The sequence below is a fragment of the Camellia sinensis genome, chromosome 14, assembly GCF_055761805.1.
Source record: "Camellia sinensis isolate YWXY chromosome 14, ASM5576180v1, whole genome shotgun sequence".
NCBI lineage: Eukaryota > Viridiplantae > Streptophyta > Magnoliopsida > Ericales > Theaceae > Camellia > Camellia sinensis.
Window position 1 is genome coordinate 62,108,500 of NC_138974.1, and position 14,547 is coordinate 62,123,046.

Here is a 14,547-nt window from a genome sequence, read left to right on the forward strand (position 1 = left end):
AATATTAATTTCATTATTATTTTTTTTTATTCCTACTAATTTAAATTGCACACACATCGTGTGTGCCACCCACTAGTTATGTTAATAAGACTACACTCACCACATTTTTACATCATGTTTTATCCACCATCTAATGTGTGACATACACAATTGACTGCTTTAATGGTATATCCATACAGGTCTCATTCATTTTCATATTCAACCATTAATAGTTGTGTGCTAAACAAAAAATAGTATAAAAATATGATAACCAAAGAATTTTTTTTTTTTTTTTTTTTTTTTGGGGGGGGGGGGGAGATAAATCTATTTTTTAGAACAATTTTAATGGTGCCAATTATGAAAACATCACAAAAATTTTATATAATACTACATAATTCTTAAAAATTAAAAAATAAAAAAAAAATCAAACTTCAGTGAGTTCAATTGAACCCACTACTTCATGCATGGCTCCGCCCATGTGCCCCCGTCCCTCCTTAAGTTGGAGAAGGAGGCTCCTTACCCTTTTTCTCTGCATCCACTTTCCCAGGCTCAGTTTCAGATACCCTCTCCTCAGTTTTCTTATCTTCGACACTTAACTTCTCGAGCAGCCCAGCAGCAGCAGATGCATCTTTGTTTTCTCCTGTCTTTTGTTGAGATTCAGCTACCTCTTGAAACATTTCCATGAAAGTTTTGCAATCTAGAGAGAGAGAGAGAAAGGGTTACTTATGAAATTAAAATTCTCTAGAATGATTCCCACCACAAAAATAGAACTGTATGCAGGAACGCCTAATGAATCAGGGATATGCTAACTGCTAAGGGATATGCTAACTGTATGTAGGAACACCTAATGACATGACAATGAGCTACAAAAGATATGCTAACTGCTAAGGCGAAGCATCATCACAAAAACACAAGGACATAGAATGAATCAGGGATATCATGGATTCTGAAGCATCATCACAAAAACACAAGGACATAGAATGAATCAGGGATATCATGGATTCCAAAGCTACATCAGCTCGCACACAGAAAAAAAGAAAATCCTTGGACAATTAAGAGGCCCAACTTAAGTTTCCATTTTCACGCGTACAAACTCACCAAGGGAGTGTCATTATGGAATCCCCTCTTCATGGTTAGTTTAACCACCATGCTACCACATGAAACTAGTGAATTAACTAACACCACATTATCAATCTTTGAGTGGATATCTACTAAATTATCCACCACTTACAAAACAAAACATCATCACCTACTAAGTTATGCATCATCCTCCATGCAAGTTTTCAATCTTTAAATTATGAAAAATATATGGTTGTCTTGGGACAAGTCCACGTAGTGTCCCAATATAATTTTTATTAGGTATAACAATGGGACCCAGTAGTTTTGTATTGGTTTGAAGGATACAACATGACAAGTGTCATGTGATAAATGGTGTGGAGCTAAGAAGTAAGGATACAGATGCAAACACAAATGCAAATGCAGATGTGGACACAATGATTTTAAAAAAATAGGGACAAAACATAACAATAAAAAATTATTTTTATATATATTATTTATTATGTAGATTAATATTACGTCCACCAACAATCAAAATTAACAAAAACTAACACCAATTCAATATTTAAAAAAAAAAAAAATAGCTTTTATCGTTTATGTCTTTTTTTATGATTGATTTATTAATTATTTAAATTTAAGCAAAAAATAATAAACATTCAACATCTATCAAAAACACTAAAGAAGAATAAAAAATAAAAATAAAAAACTAGATAGCATGTCCCCAAAGTGTCCCTGGTGGATATCCCATGCAAATAAATTAATTAAATAAACATGTCCGTGTCTAACACCACTACATCACCTATTTGTAGTGTCAGTGCTTCGTAGGTGTGGAGCAATGCTCCAAGACCACCAAATAACCACTCCTAAATTATTCAGTCACATACACAGGAACCATGCCACCCCTAAATAGCTGTTGTCCTACAAAAATGCTAAAGTTATCCAGTGTTTTGGTTGAGGATGGAGGTAATGAGGCTATAAAAAGTTAAGGGCAAAGAAGTGGCAGTCCAGCAAGGGACAATTTCATGAAGGCAATGGGACTGAATTGTCAGAATGGGTGATGAAGGGAGTTCAAAGGCCTTAACAAATTTCTCAGGATTCTATGAAAAGGCTGTGAGAATGATGATGCTACAAAACTGATAGCAGCTATTCGATGACCCAATGGTTTTCTCTTGTTTCACTTATGTGTGGAAAAGACATCTGCTAGATTCCTACAAAGGTAAATTTGGGAACAAGAAATGAGCAATAACTAGAATGAACATTAATCTTTTCAACCAGTAAATTTGCAATACACAATCAACGAGTCTTTTTCTTCTTTTAATAAACAAATAAAAAAAAAAGAGTCCAATTTCAATATTGCATTTGCTGAAATAACAGAAAAGCTAATACGAGTTAAAACAAAAAGAGGGGAATCCAGAATCTAGAGAACTAGCATGCAGAAATGATTCAGAAATTATGATTTTACAGATTTGAAGAGCACAGAAAAGCTAATACGAGTTAAAACAAAAAGAGGGGAATCCAGAATCTAGAGAACTAGCATGCAGAAATGATTCAGAAATTATGATTTTCCAGATTTGAAGAGCACAGGGAAATAAAATTAAGAAACACAGTTGTGGTGGAAGCTAAAGAACCAATTTCACAATTTCATAAATCCCTGACAATTATGCTTCCACGAAATTACTGCTGCTGCCTCACTACCATAAAAATAGAGGACATATAAAAATAAAAAAAAATCTATTTTGCAATAAAAATAAGGCAACTAAACCAACATAAACCTTAAATCTTTGGGATATATCACGAAAGTGTTTAAAGCATTATGTGGCACTATACATTTCTTTTGCTCTGTATCTAAAGAAGAGCAAGCGATACAACTACAGAAGTGTAAGGCTTAAATGCTTAATCCTTCCTTTTTCATTTTTCCTGTAGACAAATTCTTCAGAGTATAAAAGATGCAAAAGAATTCATGATTATAACGATAAAGATCATCAAGTTAAAACAGAGGATATCAAGATAGCCAGAAAACAACATCCTTCAATAGAAAACCCAACATCAGATAGGCATCAGGGCATTTTCTACTTTTAAACAAGCTGAGAAAACAGCTGTCTCGGGTCGGTGTATAATTCTTCCATTTTACATGTTTAATAAAAATCACTTGTTTATTGTCCATCCACACAACATGGTTTCTCAATCTCCAATGTTAATTGCAAAAACCACATACATTGTACATTTCACTCTAATAAATGGCTCTCTTGCCCTCAATTCCAACCACCCCTTTCATAATTACAGGACTCTTTTATTCCCCCTACATAATTGTTTACATTAGCCAATGGGTTAATCTACATCTTACTCTGAGAACCAAAAACCAAACAGCCAACATTAGGTACTAACAAGATCAAAGACATAAACTTGGTAGGTAATACTAGCAATTCAGTTCATAACAAAATGCTAACAATCAACACATTAGAAAAATTCAAGTGAGAAAAATTACTCTCAACAGATCCGAATCGAATGCAAAAGAGTTCATCTTTCAATTCGCCATCAGCAAAATCAGCCGCATGCCAAACACAAGACTTGTCATTCCCGGCGTGTTCCTGAACTGACATCGTAGGAATAACTGGAAAACGATAGATTCACTCACACACACTCAGAATTTTAACATCATATACAAGCAATTAAAGATTAAAAAAGGAACAGTAATCACACCGAGATGGTTAGCGCAGATCTTGAGTGTCTTCGATTGGCGCATAACGAGCCGAACTTTGCCAGTTTCCTTGTGCTTCAAAAATTTCACGGTACCAGCGCCTCTCTCCTTCCACTGATTGCCGTCCTTATCGAATCGATAAAGCTTTGATTTCCTGAGAAAACACAGAAATCAAACAAACAAACAAACAAAAAAACACAATAAACCCTAGAAATTGAAGCAAAACCCTAGACAGCGTACAGATCGAGGATGGCGTGTTCGTTTTCTTCGCCGGTGGTGACGGAAACATGTTCGAGCTTGACGATTGGGGCGACCTGTGCGCCGGTGTCTTCATCTTCGGCGGTGGGGGTTTCTTCCTCTTCTCTGTGCTCCGGATCGGGGCTCGACATTGACAAGAGAGAGCTTGGGATTGGACTTGAAAGGGTTACAGACTGTTTAGCAAATAGTCGGACTGACTGACAAAGAAAGAAAAAGCAAAAGAAAATATTAGATTATATATAGACTCCGACAGTTGTTGATGTCTGCCTGTCTCTATCCTTCCTCCTACCTATAGTTATTATTAGGGTTAATTAGGCCTGCACTTGCTCCATATCACTTTGTTCTTTTATTTTTAAAAATTGAATATTTTTATTTTAAATTATAAAAAAAAAAATAATAAAATATTATGTATGATATACATCTCTCAAAAAAAAAAAAAATTTAAAAAGTTATATAATTTTAATATTTTAAGTCATAATTAAAAAAATATATATCATAACTAAATACAATGTAAATTATAATTAAAATAATATCATAATTAAAGAAGAAAATTAATTATAACTATAAAAAAAATGATATAATTAAAAATACATATGGCATAACTTTTTTAAAAGGAGTGTATATTAAAATTTTTCTTTTTAAAAAGAAATTAAAATCACATTTTTATAAATTCATCTCATTAAATTATCAATTTAGACAATTGTCCCCTTCATCAATTGATAATAATTAATTTTAATTCAAACCTTCAGTGATATTAATATTTTTTTTACAAAATATCATAATTGTTGGCATTTATGTGATTAATTGAGGATATTGAACCATTTTACAAAATTTCAATGTTGATGAAGTATAAAATTCTGAAGACATTGGGAAACCAGAAAGTTCAGTAATGAAGCTAATACAATGTAAATTACAAAGTGAGTCCTGTACACATGGCAATCTAGCGACAACCATAGAAAGAAAAAAAAAAACCCACAAAAGCCAATTTTCCATCAACTACATCCACCAGTCACCTGAAGATCAGTCGTACACGGATCAGTATCCAAAGCAGAGAAAGATGATGCCTCAGCTAACAAAGGAACATTGAGAGAAATATCTTTGGGCCTACAAACATGCACGAGATGAGAGACAGAGCATTGCACTGGAGCGTCAAGTTTCCTCCCAAAGCCAGCAACACAAACAGGAGATTCCAGAGCTTTTTGACGTCAACTAGGCATTACTACCATTTCTCATAAGCACACAATCAATACGAGCCCATTGATGGCATGCCATAAGGAGGTGGCATAGGAGGCATACCCATTCCACCCATTGGTGGTGGAGGAGCAAAACCTCCACCCATCCCAGGTCCTCCCATTCCAGGCACTGGTGGTGCAGGCAAAGCAAGAGGTAGCAACTGAGCGTACATATTCTGCAGCCAAAGTAATTAAAGTTAACATGACCGTGTTACCATGTCAAGTATTGCAGCAGAAAAAGTGATGGCACATATTTCGATTATGTAAAAAATATATTCTTGCAAGTATATTACATCTAACAGACTATCAGGAAACACATATGTAACCTCAATAAATTATGCAGATCAAGCTTGACAAATGCCTTGGGCTATCATGTTATGTATACTCCTCTCTTACTATAATTTGTCTTTACAATTTGTACCTATATTAAAAAGCGTCTATTGCACACTCAACTTATGGTGGCCACGTGTATAATGTAAAATTCTCTTGGGGGAAAAAAAAGTGGCACTTCAAGTCATGCTCATCTTGTTCCTGCGAGTTTTGAACATGGTTCCAACCAAGATGCATTTACGTTACACAGGTCATTTGTTGAGGATTGTGCTAGATGTATGTCAAGCGTCCCAAACATGAAATTTATATTTGAATTGTGGACACTTCCTCACATTGTGTCATACACGGCTTTACAAGTGAAGCAGTGTTTCACTTGTGTGGGTAGCCAACACGTCACCTTGTACAAAGAGGCCATATAATTCTTAAAAGTCGGTTATGTTTTACACCATGAAGCATAAACATGGACATGGGAAACATTGACACAATAAAAACAAGTTGATACTACAAACCCTAAAAAATTGAACACGGATATGTCAATTACATGGTAACATAATAATATATCTAGGCTAATTCTGTGGTACACAGACGCAAAGAGGTGTATATCATGTGCCCCCATTATGATTCAAAGTGGTCATTGTTCTGAGACAAATGGTACACCACCACTTCATCTCATAACTAAGATCACTTTGGAATCATAGCCAAATGAACAAAATTTAAATAAAGGGCTATGATGAAGTTATAGCTAATATGTCAATCAAGGAGAATTTATGCATTCAAAGCCATAGACAACCAACTTAAATAGGACATTTGAAAACTCCTAAACAGATGGACTCACATCAGCAAGATAGAACCTAGAAATGGATTCATTCTTACCATGAGATAAAGGGGCTGCCTACTGTACGATGCTGCCACCACTACGGCTTTTGGGAAAGGTCTGATGTACAAAACCTTACTGCCACATGTGAATAGGCAGTTTTCCAGTTTGAAATGGAACAAACTTACCAAGAGATAATAAAGGGTATATTATTATAAATTTTTTTTTTTTTTTTAATACGCTAACGCCATGTTTGTTTGGGCAGACATGTGCTTAGGATTGGATTAATAGTCCAATAAAATTATTAATCCGATATTTGGTTAAAAAATTGAAGTACGAACTAACAATCCATCCGGATATAGTATCCCACATATAATGGATTATTCAATTCCACAGAGAGGGGTGGGATATAAATTGGGGAAAAGCCAAAGTCTAGACTCAAATCACCAAAATAACCCTTACCATATATCTATATTCGTTGATTATTTTATTCCACAACCTTCAGTCTTCTTTGACATTGTTGTGATGAGATGAGAGCAAGGTTCTGAAAAACGGTTGCGGTCGCCGTAACGGTGGCGGTGACACGGTTGCGATTGCGGTTGCGGTTGCAGTTGCGGTTGCGGGGTGTAAAGGCCGTAGCGTTATGGTTGCGGTAACCGGAACCGTGAATTTTTTTATTTTTCGCACAATTTAAAAAAAACTTATCGATATGCATATTTTTTTTCCATGATTATATTTATTGGGTATAAAATAAATATTGATAAATTTTTATAAATTTTTAAGTCTGATCCAATATATTTCATATTTTTAAATCACTATAAATTGAATTTTTTACATTTTATTTTAAGAACTAATAACTTTATATTATACAAAAAATCAATCACTAACTATTATATATATAAAATAAATAATGACAAAAGTAAAAGAATAAATAAGAACCTAAATATATATATGTACATATTTTAATCAAGCCAAATAGCTAATGACCACACTTATTATTATTATTATTATTATTATTATTATTATTATTATTATTATTATTTCAAACAATATATAGATAGGCACACACAAACAAAATAGTTGAGTGATGGTAGCTGAATAGAATAACATAGGTCTTAAAGTTGCAACAAATCAATAATATGTTCTTTATCTTCCCTCTTCTCTCTCTCTCTCTCTCTCTCTATCTCTTACTCCTCCATCTTCTCTCTTTATCTTCAGTCTTCTCTCTATCCCTCTTCCTCCACTTTCAGTTTTTTTTGTGTTTTTTTCGAAAGAAGCGGTTCGGAACCGTTACGTAACAGTGTGTCACAGGCCGTTACAGCTGTTATGGCACCGTTACGACCACTACGGCAGCCGCTACTGCCGACACACTTGTGTATCTCAATCACTGTGCAAAAGCAGCCGTAACGGGTGACGGTAACCACCACAACCGTTACGTAACGGCGTTACGTAACGGTTGCGGCTGCTTTTTAAAACCTTGGATGAGAGTCTCCAAAGTTTGTCGTTGATCTTGAGCCACCGATCACCAATTTGGAGCCACCATTCACAAATTTGAAGCAACTGTTTATCGATTTGGATCTACGATTTGTTGATCTGAAGTAATCATTCATCGTTTTTGTACCACGATTCACTGATCTCAACAAATTTCGGTGAGTAAATTTTTTTTTCCATTGATGTTCGGTTTGATTTACGGTGCTATTATGTGGTTTGATTTGCTATGAATCTTTGTTTTACATTGTTGTTGTTATAGTTATTTCTCTCTCTCTCTTCATCTTCATAGATCATATCTAGGGTTATGAGTTTTTCACTCACATTGAAATCTCATATTTGTTCAGTGTTAGGCAAAAGTTTTGTTTTGATTTTTAAGGCAAGTTTTGGACAACATTAGGAGGGGACATAGTTCTATTTATATGTCTGTGTATTGAAAACAATACGGTTTTATATTTGGTTTGTGAATTTGAAGGGTTTTAAGGCTATTCAAGAACATATTCATATAGTGGGTGTTTGGGAAATGGCTATTTTTTTGGCTTTTTGGCTATTTTTTAGTAGGCTATTTTAGTTTTTGTATTTGGTAAGATAAGATGGATTTTAATTTGAGTTGTTATATTGAAAAATGTGTTTAAAATGATATTTGAGGCTGAAATGACAAATTTGTCCCTAACCTCACTTTTTCCAAAATTGGTAAAATTGTCATTTCAGCCTGTGGACTAGGCTGTCACTACTACACTCTGCCTACACTGTCACGCTGACAGTGTAGGCTGCCCCAGCCGGCTGTTTTTTTTTTTGCTTTTTTTTATTTTTAATATAAATCATTGGTTTAGAGGCTATTTGGCTTTTTTTGTATTTTAGCCTCAAACTTGGGTTCCCAAACAACCCCATAGATTGATACAAGTTTCCAGGCAAACCCAGTTTAAAAAAAAATGAAATAAGGAGCATCCCCCCTTGTACAAATTAGAACTTGCTATTATGTAGAATTCTAAGCTATAACCAAAGTAGATAAGTAAAACCATGCAAATTTTCTAGTTAAAATGGGTTTTATCCTCCAGCCTCTAAGACAACACTCTGAATCTTGTCCGCTTAAATATAACTATAACAAGTACAGGAGTTACTCTCCTTTTCCTTAGTAAACACTCTGTTATCCCTAGTGCTCCACAAGTGGTAAACAGAGACTTCCAAGGAGAGGTTGAAAATAAGATTCTTGAAGGGTTTTTTTCCTGCAATTCTCTATAGCCCACTGCAACTCCCACTCTCTAGCTTGAGGAACTCTGTTTAGGTCATTCCTACTAAAGATTACAATCACATTTTAAGAAGATCTTTGCTCGTGATTTGGAGACCAGATAGGAGAGAGAAATGAGCTCCATAAAAATTACAAGTACTTAAAAGCGTACATCTCTTTATAATGTATATCCTAAAATTTTTAATGTTTAGTTCCACAGCTTAGAGAAATGATGCCAGTAAACAGATCAAAGCAAAGTGTTGTTCTAATTACTTTAGTTGCAGAAAATTTTTCTAGCAACCCATCTTTTGTTACCTTAAATTACTAAATGGCTAGTCCTAGGCAACGGCAGCCCAAAAACAAATAATAATAATAATAAATAAATAAATAATTTGAAATCACACCACAATATCAAATCAAAATGGGTTATGAAACTAGTGATTTTCGTTACGACCCATATTTGTGTTTGATTATGACCCATAGCGGTTGACCCATAGTATGCATTCAAGATTAGCTACAAAGTTCTAATCTTCACAAAAATGAAGGGAATGTGAATTAGAATCAGCATAGAAAACAAGAAAACAAAGACAAATAAGCAGAAGAGATGAGGAATTAGTACTATTAATCTCCTTGCTTCTTTCTTAGATACCCAATGGTGATAATCTCTTATTTTTTATAATGTTATGCTCATATATTCTACATATGCATTTTACTGGAATTAGTGATCTTCTTTATTATTATTATTATTATTATTATTATTTGTTTTGTTAATTTTTTTGGAATTATGCAATTTTTTTGTGCTCTAATATATTGACGTGCATCACTATTTGCATAGATGGATTACAATTTCGATGGTTTTGGAGATGAGAGTAATGAGGAGCTTGAGCTATACGTAGTGTTGCAAGTTGTAATGCAAGAATTGTACGCCTTATGTGTTGTAGCATATATTGCCATTGAAATTGTCTTGAAGAGGTATATTCATAAGTATCCTCGTACCATTATTCAAGGGCCCAATCGATTGCAAGAACAGATGGACCACATTAACCGGCTAGTGAGAGAAAGCGACATTACATGCATTGAACAACTTCATATGGATAGGCGTTGTTTTATGACATTATACCATATGGTTCGTACAATAGGCGGGTTGGGGCATTCAAAAAATGTTACCTTCGAAGATAAGATGGTCTTGTTCCTCTATGTCTTGGCACACGAGTTAAAAGTACAAAAACTTAAGTTCAATTTCTTTAGATCCGGAGAAACTGTAAGTTGACATTTCAATGATGTCCTAAAAGCTGTGTTGTGCCTCCAAGGCCACTTGCTTAGGACACCAAATCCTATAACACAAGCATGCATTGATCTAAGGTGGAATTGCTTCTAGGTAAATGTAGTTTATAAAACATTTAATAAAATACATTACACATTTTTTTTTACAACTCATAATTATTACAATGTCTTCTATTTATTAGAATTGTCTTGAAGCACTTGATGGAACCTATATTAAAGTTCGTGCACCAGTCGTTTATCAAGCACGGTATAGAACACAAAAGAGGGAGATTGCTACCAATGTTCTAGGAGTTTGCTCCCAGGACATGAACTTCATATATGTGTTGCCAGGGTGGGAAGGGTCAGCTCCAGACGCTAGGGTTTTGAGGGATGCGATTAATTGACCCAATGGCTTAAGAGTTCCAACTGGTAATTAAAAAATTATTAACTTTGCTTGATGCAATTACTAAGTTTTATTTAATAATGGATTCTAATATATAGCATCTCATATAGGTTACTACTACCTAGTAGACGCCGGGTATACAAATGGACAATGATTCCTAGCACCTTATTAGGGCCAACGATACCATTTGTCTGTTTGGAGAACAGGGGCCACTCCAACTAATTATCAAGAATTTTTTAATATGAAACATGCATCAGCCCGAAATGTCATAGAAAGGTGTCTTGGATTGTTAAAAATAAGATGGGCAATACTTCGTTGTGCGTCATACTACCCATTAGAACTCAAAACCGTATCATCACAACATGTTGTTTGTTACACAACCTCATTCGTCGAGAGATGCCTGTTGACCCCATAGAAGAGAGGCTAAATAATAACATAGAAGATCAACCTCAATTGGGAGATGATGTTGTTGACACCGTTGAGACATCTAATGAGTGGACTGGGTGGCGGGATACACTTGCAATACAACTATACAACAATTGGTTGGCTAGTAAGGGGGCAGGACAAGGATAGTTTCAATATTTGTAAAAGTACTTGTTACGAGTTTAATGTAGTTTCATTTGATTTGTACTTGGAACTTGTATTAGCTTGTGGTTGTTGAACCATTTTTTGCAAAAATTATATGGTTTTTGTTGGTGATTGTTGTCTCATGGATTTGTTACATGTATGCTACCTTATAAAATTAGAGGTGAAATTGTTGGAGATGCTACCCGAGACAAACCTTTGTAGCACTCCCCACGTCGAATTAAAGATAACGATATGGAAGAAGCACTATAACTGTGCAACAAGAATGCTTGGTACCAGTGGTTTTGGGTGGAACGACACCGAAAAAATAATTGATGTTGAGAGTGATAGTGTCTGGGAAGCATACATTCAAGTAAAATACTTTATTTAAGTTACTTTGTATAAGTTGTTAATTTTTTGATTCATTTTTCTTTAATCTTAAGTTGGAGATATTAATTGAAATTGGTTATTGTAGAGGGAAAACAATGCGAAAAACCTGCGAAACAAAAGTTTTCCGTATTTCGACTCATGGATCCACATATTTGGTAAGGATCGAACTACGGGGGAGTTTGCTGAAGGCTTGCTGATGCAGTTGATGCTATAAATGCTGAGGAAGAATTGTTGTTCAACAGTCTTGCAGATGATGGCTCATTTCTTGAACATATGGGTATGAATAGTCATATCAGCGAGGGAATAAATTGCTCTAGCTCATCAAGTCAACGACCACATGAAAGTTCTACAAAAAAGAATGACAACAAGAAGAGGCCTAGAGGTAATGATGATGTAGTGGAAGGGTTGTCCATGATTGCTAACAAGTTGGGTGAGGTATTTTCTACCACCAATGAAAAGCTGGATTTCATTGGTCGAAGGATGGGTTATGAACATGATTTCGCATCTAAACAGGCAAGTTTGAAAGATGAACTTATTAAGTTGCCAATTACTCTTGATGAAAGGCTAGATGCTTGTGAGATCATATTACAAAGTGCTCAAAAACTTGGCATGTTCTTCAGCTTGACACATGATGACAAACTAAGGTGGGTGATGAGGTTGCTACATAGGAGTGCTCCATGACAAACTCGTGACGTTTTTATGTCCTTCTACGTACTTAGTTTTTTTTATTACTCTAATGCATGTAATAAAGATTGACATTTTGTTACTTCTTTTTTCTTTTTTTTTGTTGAACTACTCATATTTTGCTATTTCATGTTGAAATATGCTACTTAGAATGCTTATTTTGAAATGATGAATGATAGATTTATATTTCTACAATTTCATAGTTGAATAATTTTTGATATTTTTTTGTTAAAAAAAAAAAAGAGTTAAATTTTGTTTAAATGAATGCCTTTTTGAATTTAGGTAGTGAATGGTTGGATGATTAAAATAACAGTGCATATTTTTTAATGGTTGCTTGCTTATATAAATTTTATAATTGAATGATTTTTATTTTTTTCTATTAAAAAAAAGTGGGGGTTAAATTTTGTTCAAATAATTATTTTTTTGAATTTGGGCAATGCATGGTTGGATGATTAAAATAGCAGTGTATTTTTTTTAATAATTGCTTATGTATATATAAATTTTATAGTTGAATGATTTTTTATTTGTTCTATTAAAAAAAAGTGGGTTAATTTTTGTTCAAATGAATAAATGGATGTGGAGCAACAATAGGGAAATTTGATTTTTAAAAAATTATAACACGTTAGTGCAAAATTTTACATTAATTATAATAGGGATATTATGGTCAATATATTAGATGTCCCATGTCTTGTCATATCCTATCCATTCCAATCTTCTTAAACAAACATTAGATTGGATAATATTTTGTTAATCCCTCCTTATAATCCTAACTCAATTCAAACATAAGATAGGATACAGAATCCAAAGGGATTCGTAATCTCAGGACTATTAGTTATGGGAATATTAATCCAACCTAATCCAGTCCGCCCAAACAAACATGGCCTAAGGGACGGAAGTAACTCACACTTATTAACCTCTTAGAATTAAAAGATAAAACAAATAATTTTGCTAAAAACCCTGCAGTTTGCAGAAAAGCAGCGCACACAGAAGAAACAGGTATTCCTAGAGACTAAAGGAGAAAAACAAGATACTGAGTGGTACAAAAAAAGATTCTCAAAAAGGCATACCTGTTGTGCAACCATTTCCTTCTCCTCCTTTTCTTTAGCTTTTACCTCACCAAGGGTATCAATCTTGTGCTTGACAAGTTCATCGACTTTGCTAGTGTACTCACGAATAAACTAAATGAGGAAAAACAAGGATGAGAAAATTTTTGAAGAAACAAAATGAAAATTAATTGGCACAGAAACAACAGGATCACCTGTAAGAGATATGGAAAGGAGAAGTCAATCATATTGTTCATCCATGCAAGTTCAAGAGCAACATCTGGCCTGATTAAATCGTAGCATACAAAAAGGCATGATGCAAAGCACTCTTTCTTTCCCTGCATATATTAGCTAAAACCATGACACATCTTTCTTGGGTTTACCATACTAAAGCAAACAAATTTAACATAATATGATTGAAGGTCAGCAGAAAGAACATAAGAAAAACGTTACCCCAGAAAACTTAAATAAAAGATGAAATATTAGCCTTCGTTTGGCATAAGCTAAAATGGGGCTTTTTGGCTAAAATAGCCACAAAAAGACAAAATAGGCCTTTTAGCCCAATAATCCAAACCATAATCATTTCATTTTTTTTCTCACAAAAATCAAAAAAACCAAAATGCCTATCCCAAACGAGACTTTTTAGCCCCATGCTAAAATAGCCAAAAAGCCAACCCACATCAAAGTTCTGAATAAATTGAGACAATAGCAAAAAAAAGAAAAACACACTGAGCAAATATTCCTAAACTGGCTAAAAGCATGCCCCCCAAATTAAAATATTGAGATAAAGAAAAAGTAAAAAATTATCTTATGATTAAGAGGCATTGCTTGGTGCACTACAAAATTCTTAGGGCTGCCAGACACTAAGTAATTGCCTTAGGGCCTCTATTGGTACAGTAATTAGGAAAGGAAATACTCAAATGCATCTATTGTCATAGTTGCTAGAATCTTGCGCGATTTATGATTCAGTTTGCAATTCATTCATTGATCTATGCAAATCTATGGGTGAATCTATCTTGAGATAATATCAATGGTGAATCATACGATTCAAATTTCAATTCACAATTTAATTTTCATGCGATTCTTGAAATTGTCAGGTCCAACGTATTCCAACCTC

The 14,547-nt window shown here is 34.3% G+C and overlaps 2 protein-coding genes across 2 annotated transcripts in view; both read right to left on the reverse strand.

Annotated features, from left to right (window-relative positions):
• On the reverse strand, positions 1-5,139 carry LOC114320623 (ran-binding protein 1 homolog b). Its single transcript, XM_082903916.1, has 5 exons — positions 5,005-5,139; positions 3,974-4,188; positions 3,736-3,887; positions 3,521-3,646; positions 1-676 (listed from the first exon to the last, which is right to left on the reverse strand). The coding sequence occupies exons 2-5, from the start codon at positions 4,120-4,122 to the stop codon at positions 474-476; spliced, it is 630 nt and encodes a 209-aa protein (XP_082760042.1). The 5' UTR covers positions 4,123-4,188; positions 5,005-5,139; the 3' UTR covers positions 1-473.
• Positions 4,858-14,547, reverse strand: part of LOC114320614 (clathrin heavy chain 1) — a 24,917-nt gene continuing 15,227 nt past the window's right edge. The window contains exons 28-30 of the mRNA XM_082903915.1: positions 13,646-13,768; positions 13,455-13,565; positions 4,858-5,399 (exon numbers count right to left, since the gene is read on the reverse strand). Of these exons, the coding sequence (XP_082760041.1) occupies positions 5,235-5,399; positions 13,455-13,565; positions 13,646-13,768 (399 nt within the window). The 3' untranslated portion in view covers positions 4,858-5,234. The remainder of the gene's footprint in view (positions 5,400-13,454; positions 13,566-13,645; positions 13,769-14,547) is intronic.